We start from the raw sequence: 21,954 nt of genomic DNA on the forward strand, positions 1-21,954 counted from the left end.
CTGAAACTACTCATCCTGAAAGGCAAATTCTGTGCTACACAAGCTTTCACTGCTTTCTTTAATTTTTATTACCAGCTGGATCAACAGTCAGAATAATTACTCTATGAATAAGTAATCAATATTCTGTATTTCAACCAACTTGAAAAAAATACCAAACCAATTTTTTATCTATTCCTATTTATTGATGGGACTGATGGTAACAGATGAAAAAGCAGAATGTTTTTTTGCCTTATCTTTCCATTCCTGATCAGTAAAACACTACAGTAATTTTCAATTAATTGTAATTAATTTTCAATTAATTTCCTCAAATGAGGGACTATGAAAAATTATATTCTGAAGACTGGAGCAATGATGGATTAGTTTGGTACAACTCCTAGTCATGCTGATAAGGAATGATTCATGTGAATCACAAAAATAAGGTTTTGAGCCCCTTAGTCATTCTGTAAAAGGCACCACAGTAACACACCAATTCAAACTTTAGAGTGGTTTATAATTTAATGAAAGGGAAAATTTCCCCTTTTTCCCTCAGAACTTGTTTTTCTTTTACAGAGTTACCTGGGAAAAATTAGCAGGTGGATCTGAGCATTACTTCTATTAATCCTTTGCCAAATGAACTTTACAAACTTTAATTGCTCAAACCTCATAAAGACACAGTCCCTGGTAATGCAAAGAACCTGCTGCTCAGCCCCACATTTTGCAATTCACACATTAGCCTATTCCAAACACATTACTGGGGAGCAGCAACACAAACAACTGAAAAAAATAAGTTAAATAGAACCCAGGACATAAAGAAATTATCTATAGATCTGAAAATGAATAAACAAACTAGGAGAAATTATCTATTGGAGAAATTTTCAATCTCAAGACATTAAGAAGATTGGAAATTTTGACTGCAAGAAGAATTTGTGTTCCAACACATCTGCCTCATCTGGCATCAGGAAAAATGTCAGTGCCTCATGGGCACAGTCTCAGCTCTCTCTGCCTGTGTTGTGACCATGAGCTCCCCAGAAACTGTGACAACCAGGTTACAAAACATGAGTGGCACTCATGGAAATAAATGCTCAAAGACATTTTTGCATGGGCATCCCCATAAAGACTCACTGATTCTTACAACCATTATGGTGGGGAGCACTGACTGCAGGATAATTCCCTGTGATGTCCTCACTGATGCCAGAATTAAGAGGGGAGCATCTTCCATGAAACTGAGGCACAGGATTTACCAGAGACATGCTCCTGTGCCTTGTACAAAGTCAGTCTCTTAAAACAGGAGCTCCAGAAAGCAGATGTTCTAGAGAGCAGAAAGGATTGGATTGTGGGCACTTGTGCTAATTTTAATGTGTCCCAAGAATTTCAATATTTTGTCTTAGGGAGCAAAGGAAACCAACTGAAGACAGAAATCAAACTTTTACTTCCTCCCAGCCAAAAACCATCAAATGAGATTTGCAGGATGAACAGCACAATTAGGGATAATTAATGGCCTAGAGCAAAAGGGAAAGGATGCATGAGATAATATCCTTTGGGGGAAAAATAAAATATAAATCCTTCTGAATAGGCTAGAGAGAAAAATATCTTCCCCCAGAAGTCTGGAGATTGAATCCCTGCTGCAGAGCTCAGAGATTACCTGTTTTTCCTTTCTCTTACTGATGTCAATGTATGTGGGTTTCAGCCACTGTTAACAAACACAGGTTTTAGTTGTTAGCCTGATGAGATATACATTCCAAATTTGCATTCAGCTGCTTTGTTGATGGCAGCTATCCTATATATCCACGGTGTTCACTTGAGTTTACTGAAGGATATCCCTTCAAAGAATATCTTTTGAGTATTGAAGTAGAAAGAATTAAAAGAATGTGTTTCCATCTGAGGTATTTTTTGATGCAGCCTTTTATTCCCCACTGTGTATTTAATATGCTCATGTAGACTTGCTGCTTCTGGCACAGTCTTAGAGATCAGATTTCTGAAATCCAGCTATTTTGCTGAAACCATAATCAGAAAAATTGGACTTTAGACAGCTCTCATTACATGGGAAAAGAAAATCCATTACTGTGTCTTCTTATTTAAAACTAAATTTCTAATTAATTAGCCAGTGGTGTTCTGCAAAGCTTTTAAGCACACAGAGGTCACCAAGAGTGTATTTGTGTTTGATGAATGTGGTGGTAGAGAGAATTTTAATAGCACTTCAACACATAGTCAGAATCTTTGAGACAGGCACTTACAAAACTGTAATTATTTAGTGCTGTAATTAGATGGTATTTAACTCTTCCATACCATTTTTTAACCATGTCCAGTTGATCTTTCTTTGCATTGTAATAATCTTTTCTATTGTATTTTAATAACTTCTGGTGAAAAACAACACAATCTGCAAACACTATAAAACACTTTTTCTGTGAAAGACATAATTCCATATTATAGTAAAGTTTATTTTCTTATTCTTGTTTACAATAGAAGAATAATGCTTTTAGGGAGAAGTAGTATCTTTTGTCTCCTATCCTATCATTCCAGGCAGGAGACACTCTTTCCAGTGCACAAGTCAGTTTCATATCTGGAAGTGAAGGATGAAACTGCTGGCAGAGAACAAAACAACTGCTCTAAGTTTAACTTTGTTACGGAGACTGGGTGGAAACCTTTGGAGGAGTCATAAATAAAGGATGGTGAAGCCATTTAGTTCCAATGAGGTAGAGTGGCTGTGCCTGTGCTAACACTCAGACTAGACCACCATCTGCTTGCCAGCTCCAGACCCAGCAGGTACCACATGTCTGTGTCTGCTTCATATAAATTCCTTTACCCTCACCAAGAGGGTGGCAACACCCAAAGTGCTTATTTGGAATATTGCCAGGCCAGGCTATCTGCCTGTGAAAATGTCACTTTGCTGGGGACTAGAGGTGCTCCAGGGTCTGAACAACAGCTCGTCAGTTCTGGTGGCAGCAGGACAGTGCCCAGTCTGAGCTGCTGCTTCCTTCCCTGCTGTTCACTGCAGGCAATTATCACCTGCAGAATAGTATTCCTTAGCACCAAAATATTTCTTTTAAGAAGTCATGATAGAAGTAGCCTATTGAACTTCAGCCTGACAGTCCAGAATGTCATAGGACTGGGGAAAAGAAACTAGATTTTATAATTTAGAAAAATGCAGCCTTGTTATGCAAGCTCAGTCCGTGGTCCCTTATGTTTTCTAGTACACCAGACACAACAGTCCCTTTCAAGCATCTTGTCACACACTATTTTGGAGTAACAGCAACAGCTTGTGAAGTTTCTTTGATGTGCAACTTGTTACTAGACATGATCTCTAAAAAATCAGGCTAACCTGTTCTCACTGCAATAGACATGGCCATCTGCCTCTCCCACACATCCACTGTGTCCTCTCACAACCTTGCTCTGCAAAATTAAACAATTTAATTGTTCTGCATAAACAGGGTAGGATACAACATTTTAAAATTTCATGTTTACATTATAAAGAGTCAATTTTTTAAGAACTTCTCCCAGTCAGAGCTGTCATCTCCTATTTACTTCCTAAATGTGCGTCTGATGTGCTAAATAACTTATTAACCCTTTGTAATTTCTGCTCATTGTTCTCCTGAATGACAAGGTCTGCCTGAACATAATATAGCCTGCCTTTTCAGATACCCTGTATCTTCCCATAATTACCTCCTAAAAGTGGTTTACCGTATTTCAGATACAAATCAGTGGCATATGAGACAATTCTGTTATCCCAATTTGCTGCCTCTACTTTCCCCAGACACTGGGAGTTGCTTTGTGTTATTGTTTGTTTTCTTTCATAGAGTTATTGACTAGAACTTGAAAGAAAAACCCATTTGGGATCAACAGGGATTGTTACAGGACCTCTTTCTGCTGTGGAGCTGGCAGCAGAGTTGCATAACTACATTCTGAAACTAATATAAGCTCAAGGTATGCCCATCACAGATGGAGCTCATCTCAAAAATTGTACTTGTTGCATGGGTGACACTTATTTTAGACACTAGATGTTTTCTGTGCTTTATTTTATTAGAAGCTAAGAGTTAAGTGAAGATTTCAGGTGATATCATCCTATTTTCATTATTCTGTATTTGTATATGTCTAAGCTATAGGATATAAATGGTTGTTAACAATGAGAAGGAATATTTATCTCCTCTACAAAGAAGTTTATCATATTAGATTGTTATAATTTTCCATGGTTTCTTGTATTTTGTTTTTTTGTCCCATGCTTTGGCCTTGGCAGACCAAGACCTTTTCTCTTCTGCCTGTTTGTATCCAAAATGTGTGCAGGGCAGAAATACCTCTCTGATGGAATACCATTCACTCAGGATACAGCTCTCCCAGCAACATGAGCAACATCTCAGATGCAACTTGGCTTTCCCTTAATTTTTCCCCACTGAAATCAAGTGCTGAGAGTGACTCCAAATGCCAGCATAAGCCTGAAGAGACTTGAGCAGTTCTGATGGAAGAGGAATGACCCATCTGGGAGGAGTAATAGGTGTTTGTCAGTGCTGCCCTGGTGCATCAATAAGAGCACACGTATTACAAACTTCATAGAACCTCTCAAAGCAAACAGAAAAATTAACTCGCTTGCAGTAAGAGAGAAATGCAGGAAGAATAGTACAATTATGCATATTCACCAAACAAATAGTTCATCTTAGTGGTAGAAAATAAACAGTTGATACAATCTAGAGCTGTTAGTGAAAACTGAAAGAGTGAAGTTTGTAGGGAGGAACTTAAACTTGACTTGATAACATCTCTGGGATAACTACTCCAGTGTTTCACTACACTCACAATAAAAGTGAGTTTTCCTAATGTTTAAGTAAAATTTGCTGTATATCAATTTGTGCCCAGTGCCTCTTGCCCTGTTGCTCTGCATCACTGAAAAGAGCCTTGGAGCTTCTCTCTGTCAGGGATTTATACATGCTGGTAAGATTCCCTGAACCTGCTCTTCTCCAGGATGGAAAATCCCAACTCTCTCAGCCTCTCCTATGTGAGATGCTGCAGTCCCTTCCTCACCTCTGTGGACCTGCACTGGACTCCTGCCAGCCTGTCCATGTCTCTCAGGTACTGAGAGCCCCCAGCACAGCATCCTAGATTTTTCACCAGGGCTGAGCAGGGGGAAGGATCACTTCCCTGGCCTGCTGACTGCTCTCTCTGGTACAGCCCAGCAGGCTCCTGCCCATCTTCGCTGCAGGTGGCATTTGCTGCCTCGTGGTCAGTGTGTTCACAAGATCCACAGTGCCTCATGTCCCCAGAGCTGCCCTAGGTCAGCCCCACACCCTGCCATGTGTGGGGTTATCCAGCCCCATGCAGACAATGTGAGCTGGGTACAAATGGAAAGAAATAGAACCCTACTGCCTGGGATTCACCAAAGTCAGCAAGACCTGACTGGAGACTGATCCCTCTGTCTTTATGACTAATGGTAGAGCCTTTACCTAAGAAATGAGAGGCATGAATGGGGCTTTAGTCTGGCTCTAGTGAGTTCAGCCTTTCTGTATATCCTGATCCTCAGGATATATAAGTTTCCTGTGCATTACCTTGAAGAAAATCAGAGCAGACAAGTAATTCCAGTCTTCCTCTTGAGCTGGGCTCAAGCACAAGGGCTGACATCACCAGAAAACCAAGCAGTACCCATGGAGCACAGGAACCAGCTATGCTGGTTGTAGTGACCAAAGAACAAAGTGGCTTCTTGTCTCTGCCCCTACTCCAAGGATGTGGGGGTTTCCTCCTTTATTATTTGTTTATTTTGTTTAATGCTGTCCAGCATAAAAAACATAAATAATCCTTGTAACAGAGACAAAGATTCATATGAATCCCCTCCCATTTAATCACTGTAACTACTGCTAGACTACTGGCACACTGCTCTTCCTCCAGGAAAAAAGACTGAATTTTTTGGGATCTCATTCCCCTACAGATGAAAAAGAATGTTGTTACATTTTCTGTCCATTTCCAAGGACAGCAAGACAAAAGGCATGTATTCAAGTGGTTGTTAAAGAATTTAAATTGCAGTATAATTATCTTGCTCAACACTTTATTAGAGTAGCAACAAAAATCCATTACAAATTAATCCCCACAGCAGCATGCATCCAAGAAGCACAAAATGCTTCTTTTGAACAAAAATTGTTCTACATTTATCAATAGTACATTTCTCTAAGCAATTTCACAATATTTATAGTAAACAAATATATAAACCACATGAAGTGACAGAATGAAACTGGAATTCCTCTGGGTAGGTGAAGAAGAAATTCCCTCTAAACCAATTGCTCTTATATAGTTTGTTAAAATTCAAATTTCCAAGATTCAGCTCCCAAATTAATGAATTCAGGAGTCCAAATCACTTTGACTGAGCCAATTCACTGGCATTTGTTTTATCGCTGTATCCCAGCAGTATTGAAAGAATCATGAGAAAACAAACTCTTACTGAAGAGAACAAAAGAGCAAAGAAACAATTCTGTCTGAAGAAGATATAAAATATAGAAAGATAATTTTCAAATTTCACTACAATTTGTAGCAAAAGAAACAGCTTTTGCAACAAAAGAAACACACAAAGCAGAGAAATTTATAAACAAAAGCAGCCCTGTTGAAAGAACAATTTATCTTTTCACATTCTTGAAATAAGGTTTTTTTCCAGGGTAACAGTGCTCAGATCCTGGGGGTGTGTGAGTGTGATTTATGTATTTATTTATTTAATTTTTAATAGCTTTTTTATAAAAAACAAACAAAATAGTCAACTTCCAAAGTGACTGATCCAAGCCTTCACTGTGTAGCTGGGGAGCCACTGCAGCAGCTCCTGAGCAGAATCAGTCCTTCAGTCCATTTTGCTGGATAATTGTTTTGGAAGGGATGCTGGTGATTTCTTTATAATTTGTGTCATCCATTTCCACAGGAGCATCATAAACCCTTTTACATCACATTGGAGATTCTTTGATAGATCCTTTGCTCTGAACTGGGGGAGATCATGAGATAATTTGAACCAAAGTGTGTTACAGATGCACCTGACCTTTCTCAGCTGCACAAGTCACCTTCACTGAAGGTTCTGAAATCTCAGCATTTCAGAAACGAAGCAGCACAGCTCCCCAAGCCAGATGCAAAAGCAGCACCTCTTCTGTTACATTCTGGAAAAAAATTCTAAATGAAAGTTCAATAAGAATGCAATCCCTTACATGAAAGACGTTAAATAAGGATACAGGCATGGAGATTTCAATATTGTGACCAATCACACAATTCTTTCAGACTAAATGTTGCAAAGGAATTTGCTGTCCACAAAATAAATATATAAAAATAGTTATATTACTGCAGTCAGTAGTTGACATCCAGCCACTTTCACTTCTAGCAAAAAGAAGATATAATTATCAATAAATTTAAAGCCACATGTTTTAAAAAATACATGCTCACATATATGATTTACAACATCTGAGTACAAGAAAAATAATTGCTGTTCTAAACAGAAGGACAAACAGAAACAGTCACATTAGCACGATGTCTGAAAAAGTTCTGTAGTGTTAGCTGTGTATCAGTATAAAATTAGCATGAATTTCACAATTAACATCTATAAAGATACAGTCACATCACATTATCAGTTAAAATCACACCTTAACTTAAATATGCAATTTTAAATAGTGTAGTTTTGCACACAATTTTACAATCAGAGTAATTTCTATGCTCAAATAAATATCAGAAAGAAATAACTTATTTTCATTTTTGTTTTTCCCGGTGATGGTGGATGCAAAGTCACCTACACAGATTTTAGCCCTTGATGAAGCATCACAAAGAATATGAGCTTAAATACCTCACCTGAGCATCTGGTGGAGCAGAGGCTGAGAAAGCAGAGAGTTTTTAAACAAAAAGGCAAATAAAGGAGAGAATTCACTTCTGGCACTGTTGGTCTATAAAAGCTGTAATTCAATCTGTGCTCTGAAAGTGTTGAGACAAAAGTGTAAGTTTGTATTGCAGTTATTATACAAGCAGTTTTTACCCAGCCAGGTGTGCTCCTCACCAGACAGCCAGGTTTCCATGGAATGCTCTCTTTGCCTGCTTCTAGTCCTGCACATCTTGCTTTTAAAGTAAGAAAAGCAACTACTTCTAGCACCTCTTGAGACATTCTGGAAAGCAGAGCCTTCTGAATAGATGCCTGACTGAAAACAGCATGTGAAGAACACAGGGATTTCCAGGCTCCTGCAGCCTCTCCCCAGCTTGGAGCAGGACTCAGCTCCCAGCAGCTGCAAGCAGTGCTGCCTTCATCAGAAGAGTTTCCAAAGTCAGACAAAGACATGTCTCAGACACAGGAACTTGCCTTCACTTTGAATGTCTCTTGGCTAAGCAACCAGAAATTCCTGTGTGAGGTTCACAGATAATTTAATTTCTCTGTGTCAGGTGTTCTGAAGGAAATGTTAAACAGGTTGTGGTTTCTCTCCTTGACTTTCCTTTACTGTGACAAACTGCAGTTTTAAGCAAGTATAAGCAGTAAAATGCTATGGAAATCTGTATTTTCACATCAAGCTCTACAGAGGAAAGGTTTGCCCAAACTGTATGTCACAGCTACAGAATTGTATTGATGACAATGTATACAATACCATACAATTGCATTCATGACAAATTCATACTTGCTTGGCACTAATGTGAGAATATATTGGTATCCTTCTCTCTGACTCTTGAGCCCTAGCCAGCTTTGCTTACTTGGCTGGCAAGTGACTCTGTCATTTTAGTTTTTCCTTATTTCTTCAGAAGCAGTCTGGACACTGCCCTTCCTGTCTTGGGGGTTCAGGCATGTGTACAGAAATAGATCCCACTGCATGTGCCTGCCTGGTGGCTGGTGCTGCTCAGCCTGGCAAGCTGGGACATGCAGAGGATTTGGGAAATACTGCAACCTGTCCTGCATGGCCCCACTGCTGGCTCTGCTCCAGGCAAAGCTCTGCCAGCTTCTGGAATTGTGTCACACCTACACTGCTGGTTAAAACCTCCTTGCTGCTGGTCCCTTCCATGCCCTGCCATCACTCTGCCAAGCTGGAAAGTGCCTGTGGAGCTCTGCAAAAGCAAAACAGGAGTTAAAGCAAGGAGGCAGACAGAGCAGGACACAGACTTACTGTTTGCAAAATCCCAGAATCACAGAGTGAGGTTGGAAGGGACCACAGTGGGTCATCTGGCTCAACCCCCTGCTCAAGCAGGGTCATCCCAGGGCACATGGCACAGGGCTGAGCCCAGATGGTTCTTGATTATGCCCAGTAAGGGAGATTCCACACCCTTTCTAGGCAATTTGTTTGCTTCCTCCTTGCCTTGTAGAGAATGCCCAACAGAGTCCTTCAAATGCAGCAGACACAGGTTCACATTTTTAAAATTAAAATCTGAGGCCTATCATGGTATTTTTAGTTCTCTTTAAGTTTGCAAATATAGTTGAATATCGTGAAAGTGGCTTGAATTAGGGAAGAGGCCGTGTAGGCAAAGAATACTGTATAGGAAAGCCTTACAATGCTTTGGAGGCCATCTCTTGCACTCACACAGGGCAGGTTTGTGGCTCTTGGGGATGGGGCTGTGCAGGGCTGGGAGCTGGACTCGATGATCCTTCTGGGTCCCTTCCAAATCAGCCTATTCTGCCATTCTGTGAATTGAGTCTTTTACAGGTTTAGATGTCATGTGCAAAAGATGTGCAAAATGCTCAGGAAAAACAGGAATACACAGGTGCTTTCCTGAGTGAGAAAATGTACTTCTAGCAAGAACAAGAGCTGGTCTAGAGCAAAGCCAAAGCAATACAGGGTATTTTGTCTGCAGCTACATCAGGGAGACTATGTCCCCAGGCTGCTTATCATGGGCCTGTGTGAGAAGAGCAGAGAAGGGGCTGTGCTGGCAAGTAAAAAGCCATGACTTCTCTTCTGACAGCACTTTGTGTCCTCAAGTATATATTTTTTACGATAAACTTTGAGACAAAACATTTAAAAAGAGTAATTTTTCTCTGAATTTTGCTCTTTTGCATCGAATATTATTGATGTTAAAGCTCTAAACCCCTTCTAGCACTCTTAGATACAATTGGTATTGAACCAAGATAAAAGGAGCTGGTAAAAGCCTGTTGCATGCTCTTCAATATCTGTCAAGTTCCAACAGGATTCACTAATAGCTGAGACTTACATTTAAATTGGTACATCTATAAACCTGATTGCTGAAAAAAATCAGATATTTTAAATGACTTAAAATATTCTTACTGACTTTTTAATTTGTTTGCTCCCTGCTGCAAATTCATTGAATGGTCTTCCTATTTCAAGGGACTCAAGGTAAAAAAGAAAACAAAGAAGAGAAAGATTTTGTGCTCTTTGCCATCAGATACCTGTTTATTGAAGCGTGCTGTGATGGCTGCAATGGGATTTGCATGGAATTGGGATGAGGAGTCACTGCAGATAATTACTGCTAGTAGCAGCAATTTTGGCTGCTGTTGGAAGGTCCCCTGGGTACTGCCCAGTGCAGCCACACATTAGAGCAGCTCCTCTCCTCACCTCTCACCTTCACAGGGAGTATCATCCACTGCCCCACTCTGTGTCCATGGACAAGTCCTTGCTCATTCTGAGATCACACACCACTCTTCAGTTAATGGGAAGAAGGATTTAGATATTCTGCTGAAGCCAACTCACCTGCCTAAAGTTAGGTTACTTCATTCAGTTAGCCTCTATTATATACTCTTTTCACTCCCCAAGATGCTGCATTTTCTTGTAGAGTGGATGCAGTTATTTAAAGATTTATGGTAGCTTCTGCAATTCTGTGAGCAGAAAGGTCCTCACAATTCATACAATTGGTGGGAGCAGAGCATCCAAAGGTCTTATATGGCTGCATACTCAGAACAAGGTGGGCCTCAGGCCTGAAAATGAGGAGAGAAGAAGCAAACAGGGAAAACATATTTTACACTCTCATATAAACTGCAAAACCAAATGAAAATTAAGCCTCTTTGTAGATCAGCTATATTTTTAAGATCTAAAACATATGGGCTCACAAGCAGCATTTATGTAGCATTGTGTAAAAAAGCATGATGTAAACAGTAACATTATCAAGAGAACTGGGTCAAAGAGGTACTGCACACAGGGATGCTTGCAGGTAGCACAGGGGGCTTTCAGCAGTCTCAGAATGAGAGTGCTGGTGTGTGGGGCAGCCTCTCCTCAGCACCAGGTGGTGGCACCAGGCTAGTTACCCCCAGCTGGGGTCAAGGGGGAAGGCAAGAAAATGCCCACTGCCCTCCCTGCAGGCAGCCAGAGGAATGCCCAGGGGAATCCCTGAGCTCAGACACCAACATCACCTTCATGCCAAAAGGGTACAAGAGTTACCATGCCTGAGAACCCCTTTCTGATGCTCCACTAGAGCCCACTGTTCCTCAGAAAACAAGGCTTAATCTGATTGTTTCTCCCCATCCTTCAGATCCTCCAAGTCCCATCACGCTTGGCACAAGGCACTTTGAAAACACAACTTCCAGAGCTGGGCAGCTGTCCTCCCTGTCCCTGTCCCTCCCTGCCATGCCTGCTTGGTGCATGGTCTGTCACTGCCAGCCTCTCCCAGCCCTCTGTGATGCTGCCCCAGCTGAAAGCTGCCCCAGCACAGCCCCATGCCCAGCAACACACTCTGCTTCTCAGGACTCCACAGCAGACCTGAAATGTATTAATTTGTATGAAAATGTGTTACCTTGGATGACAAACAGGTATCACCAATGGACAATTTTGCAGAGGACAGGTAGGTATTGGTAATATCTTCCAGCTCAGTGCTGAAATGATCAGAATCCTTGATGACATTATAATTTTGGGCCATGCTGTAACTGGCAGGTTTCTTCTCCTGTTTCTGCTGGTAGTTGCACAGTTTCCTGAAGGCTGCTCTGAATTTCTGGGACATGAGATTATAAATTACAGGATTGATGGCACTATTTAAATAAATACAGATTCTGCAAAATAGCAGGAACCAGTTTTCTTGGAAGGGTCTGGAGAGAAAGGAATTGACCACAACCAGGGTGCGGTAGGGCATCCACAGGAACGCAAACAGGATCACAACCACGGCCAGCATCTTGGTAACCTGAGGGAAGCAAAGGGCAGAAGGTCAGCTAGCACTCAGGAGGAACACCCAGCACAGCTGAAATGAAGTGAATAATAAATAATCTAAAACTGTGGACACTGCTGAAGGCTCAAGGAAAAATCTAACTTGGATTTTTCCCAGGCTGTTGGCTTTCTCAGCTCCAGCTCGGATCTTTCCCAGGCTGGAGACTTTTCTCAGAGATAAAGAAGAGAAGGAAGAATCAATAACATAGATTAGCACCTGTTGTTGATCACAGAGCAGTGTGTGTGCTGTGTGATGTTTTGCAGAAGGCATGTTTTCAAAGAGGTGTTGCCTTCTTAGACCAATGAGCCTTTTCCATTCTTTATTGCACGATCTATCCTATATAAGTGCAGTGGCCTTTCAATAAACCACTTCTTCTGCCTTGAAGAAGTCATGTGTGTGTTGCTATATTCACTGTTCCTAGTCTGACAGCGACATCAAACTAGTCTTTGGTTTGTAAATAATTTAATTCTAGTGTAGACAGTATTCAATAGTCTCTAGATTAAAGAAAGTTTAAAATATATTAATAAAGCAAGTAGAAAGTACACAGAAATGTGACATGGGATGCCTCATGGAAGTCAGGAGACAACTTGGTTAACTGTGAAATAGAAAGTATTGGCACACATTTTGGTGAGCTACAACAGCTTCTTTTGATTGTAGATTGATAAGAGTTTCAAGAGGAGATAACTCCACTAAGATCACTCACAAACACATGCTAGTTTTAGAAGTGGGTTTTAGTTTGAAGTTGTGAGTATATAACTCTGTCTACTGAGCAGATAAGCTCATTATATAGAAACCTGCCATCACATAGCTTAATGAATGTATTTTTGCCTATCTATCTAGAAAGTCACACTTTTAAGCCAATTTGTTATAGGTATTATAATAAAGAATGTAATAAAAATCAGTTACTCTACAAATTGATGTATCTTATATTTATTAGTCTTTAAATGTACATATTAAAAGGCTGGAATTTTATCTTATAGCTCTCCTCCCCTCACCCTTACTTTTGATTTCTATACAGCTGTGTTCAGTGGAAGACAAATAAGACTGACAAATACGATCTCTTTTTTTGTCACTTGACTGATACATTTTATTTTGACTTCTAGACTGTTTTTTCCCTAATTTTCTGAGGACAGTCATTGTAATAGAGCAAAATACAAATGTGAATGTGCCAGGTAACTGAAAGGATGATCTCTCCTTATCTACACATGTGAAATGGCAATTCTTGTGAACAAGGCAAGGAGAGAGTTGACCCAGTACTGTCCCACTGTGGCTCTCATCCCTCCAGTGCAGCTCCAGCCTGTGCCTCCAAACAGCAAATCCATTCAGTGCAGAACAATCATTCACTGTAGAAAATAATCCACACTGAAAGGAAGTTGTGGAGCCTGGGTGAGCAATGGGATAGAGCCAAACCAACAGATGTATTCCATCAGCTCAGGAAATTCAGAGCATAACAGCCTACACAGGCATCAGAGTACTTTGCTACCAGAAGCACAGCAGGGCATTCCATTATGGTACCTACCAGTCACTGGCAATTTACATTTCTTTCAGGGAAAATTGCTCAGAGGATCTTTTGCAGTGTTGCAGTTATTAGCTTGAATCTGGACTAGAAGTAAATTATTCTTACTGTCAAGGAGGGCGTAATTCAGTCACACAATTTACACTGTACAGCAACGAAAAGACTGTTAATCCTCAAGTGACTGTATCCCATATACTGCAAACATATGTATATATATAAAAAAATGTATGTTTGTATGTATATATGTAGTGTGCAAATTATTAGCTGAATTTGTGTATAGTGGCATTTGGATGTGCATTTTCTAACACCATAAGCTTCTACTGCTGAAAACTAAGCACTCTGCAGAGCTGTTTTTTATTTTGCTAGGTCAATGAACCAACTCATGTACTCACATGCCTCCACAGTCTACATTCAGTGCAAGAGAAGTGGCAGAACCCAAGGGTGGCATCTCTTTGCTGGCATCTCCTGGTGGTTCAGTCCATGCAGGACAACGAGGAGAATTCACTATAATTTTAAACTGTCTGCAATACATATCCTTCCAAGGCTGCCAAAAATAACAAACCTCTCACAAGCTCCCTATTGCCTGTCAGAAACTCAGTTTCCTGATGCATCTGACCAGTTGTGGCTGTCTCTGAGACACACAGTGGGGCCCTGTGTTCAGATAGTTATCTGCTCATTGGTAAATCTTCCCAAGCTGGCTCTGGAGTGGTTTTTCATGCTCAGCTACCTCAGACCAGGACCTCTGTGCCAATGGCAGCAGCTCCAAGGAGGTGCTCTGGCAAGGATTATTTTGTCCCAGCATGGGTTGTCACCCCAGTGCAGGGTGAGGAACCACTCAGGGCTTCTGACACAAATTCACATCAATTTGCTTTATAGGTGAACCCATTATCTAAATACATGACTGAGGCCAAAGCTGCATTCTTATCCACACTAAAAATAAATTGTTTAGAGGAAAGTTTGGTTCTCTCTGTTTAAGTAAAATGCCATATCCTTTTTGAAATCACTCCATGTGAAACAGAACTAAACATATATTGGGAGGAGGCTAATTGTTTGACATGGAGTGTGGAGTGCTAAGAGGATAAATTTTAAAAGAACATGTTTTTTATTACCTGTAAGCATACACTAAAGCTCCCTGAAAAAAGCAGCACTACCTCCTTAATTCACTGCTTGGGTGAAGGCAAACATAGACTGATTGCTCTTTTCTTGTGCACTCTATGTCCTGTGCTCAGAGTACAAATTATTCTTAGTTAGGAAGATTGAAAACATGGTAAAAAGACTTTGAGCAATTTCAGCTTAGTCCAAATTTCAAGTGTAGTTTGACTGATAACAAAATGCTTTGTTGTTGGATACTGCTGGGAACCAGGGAAAAAGCAGCCTTGAAGCCTTGAGTGTCTCAGGCTGCACAAGGACAAGAAATTATAACAATGATTAAACACCTGCAGGGTGCGTGAGAGACGTGTGAGTATCTCGTGATGTTTTGTAGAAAGCATGTTTTCAAAGAGGTGTTGCCTTCTTGGACCAATGAGTCTTTTCTATTCTGTTTTGCACATACCACCCTATATAAGTGTAGTTTTTCTTTAAATAAAGCTCTCTTTTGCTTCTCCATTGCACAAGGAACTGTGCTGCATTATCCTTCTTGCTGCTCCTATAGCCAAAATGCAACAGTGCTTGAGATTGATCATGGTCCTGGTAGCATCTAAACATCCTTCAAGCCCTATCTTAATTTCTGAGGATTTTCTAAAAAATATTTAAAATATATTTTACTAAACAGAGTCTCAATATTTTAATTCTGAACTAGTATCCTTTTCCTTCCTGCTCCAAGATATTTTCATTCTAAGGAAGCATTTTTATAAAACATTTTTATTATCCTGGTACAAACCTTCCTTCTCATTTGAGTATTAATCTTTCTTACACTGATAGGTAAAAGCAAGAGTCACTCTGGTGTTTTAAAGCCATGTAATAACATCTTTCCTCTTGTGCCTGATTGTGTTTATTGCAACACACAGAGATTATATATCCCAGTCCATGATTTCATAATCAAAAATAAGTTGTGCAAGTTGTGCAATGAGGAGGAGGATTAGATAAATAGAAGGATTAATGTCTATATATATAATGTCTATATATATATACTAACAGCACAAGTGAAACCAAGTGATAAGATTGAGGATTTCATGTAAGTCATGCAAAACTTATCTTGCACTGCAAGCCAGAATCTGTGCTTGCTCTGCTGTGAGAAAACAGAGGGATTTCTCTGGGGAGCAGGTCAGCACAGCCTGCAACACTGTCTGAGAGAGGACTTTCTATAGAGGGCAATCTACCTGTTATAACTGGCCATGACAGCCATGATGACCTAGATGATTTGGTTGGATTAATCAACCTATTTTGTGAGACACACATACTGTTAAGTGAGCTGGATTCCATCTCAAGCATAAACCAACATGTTTGCTATGCAAGGCTGCATTTATTTTTCTCAGTCCCCTTGATATTTGAGGAAAGTAGGAATTCCTTTGGGGAAGTATGAAACCTACATGCAAATATGTAATGCAGTACTCATAATACGAACGGAAAAGGAAAAATCTGGGATCAGTAGGCTTCAGGACTCACACTGAAACAGGAAAAGGGTGAGAAGGAAAGAGTGACAAGAGCCAACCTCCTCAACCTGACTGCAACACTCTGGCCCCACACTGCTGGTTGCTGCAGGGAAGGGCCTGAGTGTAGCTTGTGGCTATAACAGTGGACAATAAATTTGCAATATTCATTTTCCCCAAGTCAAGTCTGCGCTGCCCATGACAATAACTGATAGTTTGTCTGCCTGTGCTTGCCTTGGATCATGAAGAGTAGGAGCACTTCCTATTTTCTCCTGCATTCTCAGCAAACCTAGTAGCCAACCCCCCTACAGAAGCATACATGTATTTAATTTTATAGAAATGTTGTTGGATAAATATCAGAAATAGAAAGTGCACACCACATTTTCAGTCACCTTTTCTACAGATCACATGCTGGATATTGTACACTACTCAATCCCTGTAATGCAAACACAGATCTGAGAAGACACAGGGTTTCACACTCCAGCAGGACTCAGTCAGGCCAGACTCTATTGTCAGCTGTACATGTCCTTGTCAGTGTGGCAGGAAATTTTCCCTTTTGTGTCTCAGTAACTGTTCAGATTCTAGATTTTTTAAAATATGTACTTGTTTTTTCTCATTTTACACCACTGCCTATCTTTTGCATACTTCTATTATACAAAAAATATTACTAATCATGCCACATCATCCTTCTTTGCTTCCTGTGTTGTACAATATGCAAATTCTAGCTTTACTTATAATGAGGCTGCTTTAAGTAATCAGATTTCTTAGGCTTTTTGAGAAAGTCTTGCTGTCTTTACAAGACATAAAAGATATCACATTACAATCTTCACTTTTTGGTTTCATAATATAACAGTATCCATATTCATCAGTGTTCAATGTAAAAAATTTGTCTTTTTCAAGTGACACTAAGCACATGTAATCAATCATAAAGTGATATTGAGAACCTGAAGAGCAGATTATCTTCTTCTACTAATTAATGAACAAAGGAAAGCAACATTAAACATCTCCTATCAGATCATTAATTAATAATTGGCAGCCTAATCAAATATAACCTAGCCCATGTATTTCTGTTGTGTGTTTCCAAGCACAGCTCTAAGCTCTCTGAGGGCTTGGTGCTGTAGAAAGCAGCTCAGTTAATTTTGAGGTCTTTACCATCTCTCTGATAAGAGAACATGATCCCTCTCATAATCAGCAGCAATTGATGCAAAATAAGAAGAATATAAAGCATGAGAATATCCCCAGAGCCAGCTGCAAAGGATGCACCCTGTATTTCCCATCACTGCACCAGCTGTGGTACCTGCTGCACACCATGTGGTTTACTGCAAATAGCCAGAAATTAATCCTCTGACTATATTTCACTGCTATTATTACACACAGCAACATATATATTCAGCAATATAAAAAGAAGCTATGCCTCAGTTTTGAGCCATCAAGATAAAAACACTTTATGAGAGACAGAGTAACAAAGATATTTAGCATTTACAAAGCAATTTATATACAGACTTCCTGAAACAGACTTTTCACAGGAGAGTTAGAGACAGGAGAATTTACAGCTTGACTCCATTTGCTGAGTGACATAGTGCCTTAGCTGGGACAACTTCAAGTCACCCAAACTCCCAGGCTAGTTCCTTCTCTTCAGATCTCAAAAATAAGTCAAGCCACTTTGTATATTTGACAAGATTACTAACAAGCTGTAATATAAAGAAATTAAAAACGTGTCATTCAAAACTGACACTTCCTAATCGCTTTCTGATACAGAAAATAAAATACTGCTTCATTTTTTTGGTCCTTGAAGTAGGTAACAATGTACAGACAAGACAAAAGACGTATTTTTATGTATATGTGTAACACGGATTCTAAACTTGACTACTTAGAAAAAAGGAAGAATATATTTTACCTCTTTCCACTGCTTCAGACAAGTGAGCTTTAAAAGAAGTGGTTGAGGTTTTGAAAAGCCATTTCAAATAGTTGTTCCTACCTGCCTTCGAGAAGCAACAGTGCTATTGAAACTCCTGTCAGTCATCTTGGAATTCACAGGCTTGCTTTGGTGAGCCACATCTTTCCTCCAGGAGTTAGAGTTTTCTTTTGGGTCTGAAGGGATGGGGTTCAGGAACAGTATTCTAGCAATCAGGCCATAGAGCACAGTCGCCAGTACCATTGGCAAAACATAAAATATGCCAAAGTCCATCATGTAGATAGGAGAGTAATAGCTCCTGGAGACCTTGTAGCCACAGGACACAACAGTAGTCTCCTTGTAGGCTACTGTATTAAGGTCTAGCAAGAAAAACCAGAGCATACAGTACATGGAGGTGAAAGCCCAAACAAAAACAATGATCTTTTTGGCTCGTGAAAAGGTGCACAGGAACTGAGCTTTGATGGGGTGGCAGATGGCGATGTACCTCTCAATGGTGAAGGCAGCAATGGAAAAAGAGGAAGCGTTGATCCCCAGGTACTGGAGATAGGTGATGCAGAGACAGCCCACGTAGCCATAGACCCAGGATCTATAGAGGCTCTCTGTGATATTGGGGAGCCCTGCAGCCACGAGCACCATGAGATCTGCCACGGCCAGGCTCACCAGATAGCAGTTCGTGGGAGTTCTCATGTGCTTGGTTCTGAGGACCACCAAAACCACCATGATGTTGCCCACGATGCCCAGCCCGCAGATGAGGAGGACCAAGAGGATGGTGACCACTTGGTATTCAGCTGTGATGATCTCCTGGCTTGACAGTGGCAGCCCCGTCTGGTTCTGCTCGTCTCCTGTGCCATTCTCCATCTCCACCAGCCCACTGCTGCTTCTGCCAAGCACTATCTCAGCACCTGCTCGCCACGGTCCCCTGCAGCAGGGTCAGTGGAGCAGGGTGGGGATGGGCTGCAGCCCCAGAACACATTCTCCATGTGGTCACAGTCCCATTCCTGCGCCGTCCTCCCTAAAGCACCTGGGCTTCCAGCCTCTGTAAAGCCAACTATCAGACGGGTTGCTCCCTCCGTGCCTCCAGCCCACTCGCACAGGCTGCCAGGCTGCTGTCTCACAGCTGGTTGGAGGCGCTGATGAAGCCCAGCTGTGCAGGAGGGAGTTTCCTGCGCTGCCGACCCCGCCCGGCGGAGCCGGGAGGAGCCGGGCTGGGAACAGAGGGATTTGGGACAGGCAGCAGGTGGGAACAGAGAGATTTGGGACAGCAGCAGGTGGGAACAGAGAGATTTGGGACAGCAGCAGGTGGGAACAGAGGGATTTGGGACAGCAGAGGTGGGAACAGAGGGATTTGGGACAGCAGCAGGTGGGAACAGAGAGATTTGGGACAGCAGCAGGTGGGAACAGAGGGATTTGGGACAGCACAGCAGGTGGGACCGGAGAGATTTGGGACAGCAGCAGGTGGGAACAGAGGGATTTGGGACAGCAGCAGGTGAAAACAGAGAGATTTGGGACAGCACAGTAGCAGCAGGTGAACACAGAGAGATTTGGGACAGCACAGCAAGTGGGACCAGAGAGATTTGGGACAGCACAGCAGGCAAAACCAGAGCGATTTGAGAAGTTTCTCTCCAGTCCCGGCGGCTCCGGCAGCGCCGGGAGGAGCCGCCGATCTCCGGAGTGGGGCAGCAGCAGCTGAACCCAGAGCGATTTGGGACAGCACAGCAGCTGAACCCAGAGCGATTTGGGACAGCACAGCAGCTGAACCCAGAGCGATTTGGGAAGTTTCTGTGCTTCACGCTGCTCTCCTCTCTCCTCTCAGACAGCTGTCATGACAGCATCGATCCCATTGATCCACACCGGCAAACAAAGGAGAGCTGACTGGCAACAAAATTGCGCTGATTTTTAAAATTGTGACTGCCGCCATGCCATTGTGAAAGTAAGGAAGATTTACACTTACCTCCTGCTTTGCAGGGAGTTGTAGTAGTCCCTTCAGGGCTTTACAGAGACAAATGCATCCCAGCTTTTGAAAATAACGGGGAAAAAAGTAGATTTTTTGTTTTTTCGCTTAATAGAAACAATCTGTTCGAAACAGCTGCCATCACTCCTGAGTCCTTTCAATTCCGTTTTTGAATTGCAGCAGAGCAACAATAAAATGAGACCTGTCACACACATGTGTACTGTGCATGCACAACACACACAGTGTCACCAATCTACCACTCTTTCCTCAATGTAGATTCTCCTCTGGCTGAAAAAACTCCTCCAGTCTGTCAGGTTGTGTAAAACCACAGACAAATCAAAAACTGGTGGAAAAACTGTTTTGAGCAGTGCAGATGAAGCCCTACCAATTCAGTAGCCCAGCTGCACCTGGAGAGTGCACTTTCCTGTCTCACTTACTATCTAAATGCCTGAGAGAAACAATAACAAATTCTTCTGTAAGGCTCTGTGAAAGTGCCCTTGGCAATTCCCAGTTACAGTCCCTCAATCCACCATTTCTCCTTATACTGTTGTGTTAAAAAAATCAGAAGTTAAATTTGTCTTTAAATCTCTTATTTTTCTGCATTTTGGTCAATTGTTTTTGCTCTTTGCTCAGGAAGGATTCACCAAAATAAAATGTTGCACAACTGAGGAAAGGCATCTTGGATTTCAAAATACACTGTAGTGTTTAGCACTGGCACATGTTTGCAAAACTAGGATTTTAAGTAGACTTAAATGGCAGGTGGTGAAAAAAAGAGTCTATCACCTGAATTTGAGCTGAAAATCAAACTCAAACAATTCCAGAGGTTTGAAGTCACTCAGTTAAGTTTTCCAGTCATTTTTTTCCCATGTGCCTTTTCACATTCCTGTTTTGATCACATACTTTTTATCTGTAGATTCAAAAATACTTAATAAAGTAAAGCAAATATTTTTCCTATTTCATAGATTAAGAAATGGGAGTGAAAAGAATTGAGTTGTTTTGCCAGTGGTCTTGCAGTGGTCTGTGGAAAAATGCAGATTGCTGATTACTTGACCAACAGTGAAACATATAATCTTGATTGTCCTCCATACCATCTGCAGATTCTGTTATTTTGGACACAGCTGAAAAAGGAAGAAGGTCATGGTTGGGTGTCATAAAAAATATTCCTTCCAGTCCATTTACACTCCACACTATTTTGCCCTTCAAAATGGACAGATTTCCCCTTAGGGATCCATGCTTTTAAAGCTGTGTGACAATAGTGGGGGTGGCCCCAGATGTTCAAGCCCATAGTAAAAATGCACCAGGAGGGAGCCCAGGGCTGAGAGATCACAGTCAGTGCCAGCACTTAGGGACCCAGCAGGGAACAAACCAAAGATCCAAACCAGGAAACTGAGTGAGATGGCTCTGTGGATAAACTCCTCAGGGACCTCAGCTGAATTAAAAGTTTTTGGGACCTCCATAGAGTGATTTCTGCCACACCATCACACCGTGAAGTCTTGCTGCTCACTTCTGTGTATGCTGCTAGCTTATGTGTGTTCTGATTTGGCCTGAGATTTAGCACATCTGACAGCATGTGAGTGTTTGCAGTGCAGGAACTAATGGCTGAGGACATGGCATGCAGAGAAACTGTGGAATACTTAAAAGGCCAGGACTTTGAAGTGAATATTGGAGCTCTGGAAGTTGTGCAAGACATGTATTATTTGATACTTGCCTCATTCTTCTGCATCTGCTATTGATGGACTGTAGGATACACTGTATTTTCTTGGTCACTTTTTATGACTTTTTATCAAGTGTTGCATTCTGGTAGTGAAAAAGCTATGGAGTTGTCACTGTATGGATATAAGGAATCTATCTATAGTAGGCATTCAGAGGATTTTATTAAAATCAAAATTTTAAGTATTTTATCAAAATATTTTATTAAAATACTGTTAGTATTAACATACTTAAACATTAACATACT

The 21,954-nt window shown here is 41.1% G+C and overlaps 1 protein-coding gene across 1 annotated transcript; it reads right to left on the bottom strand.

Annotated features, from left to right (window-relative positions):
• Window positions 1-8,814: 8,814 nt before the first annotated feature.
• TRHR (thyrotropin releasing hormone receptor) lies at window positions 8,815-18,904 on the bottom strand. The gene is made up of 3 exons (XM_056484708.1): window positions 18,110-18,904; window positions 11,623-12,003; window positions 8,815-10,810 (listed from the first exon to the last, which is right to left on the bottom strand). Exons 1-3 carry the CDS (start codon window positions 18,902-18,904, stop codon window positions 10,805-10,807), a joined length of 1,182 nt encoding a protein of 393 aa, XP_056340683.1. The 3' UTR covers window positions 8,815-10,804.
• Window positions 18,905-21,954: the final 3,050 nt, after the last annotated feature.

This window comes from Oenanthe melanoleuca, chromosome 2, assembly GCF_029582105.1.
Source record: "Oenanthe melanoleuca isolate GR-GAL-2019-014 chromosome 2, OMel1.0, whole genome shotgun sequence".
In the NCBI taxonomy this organism is placed as follows: Eukaryota; Metazoa; Chordata; class Aves; order Passeriformes; family Muscicapidae; genus Oenanthe; species Oenanthe melanoleuca.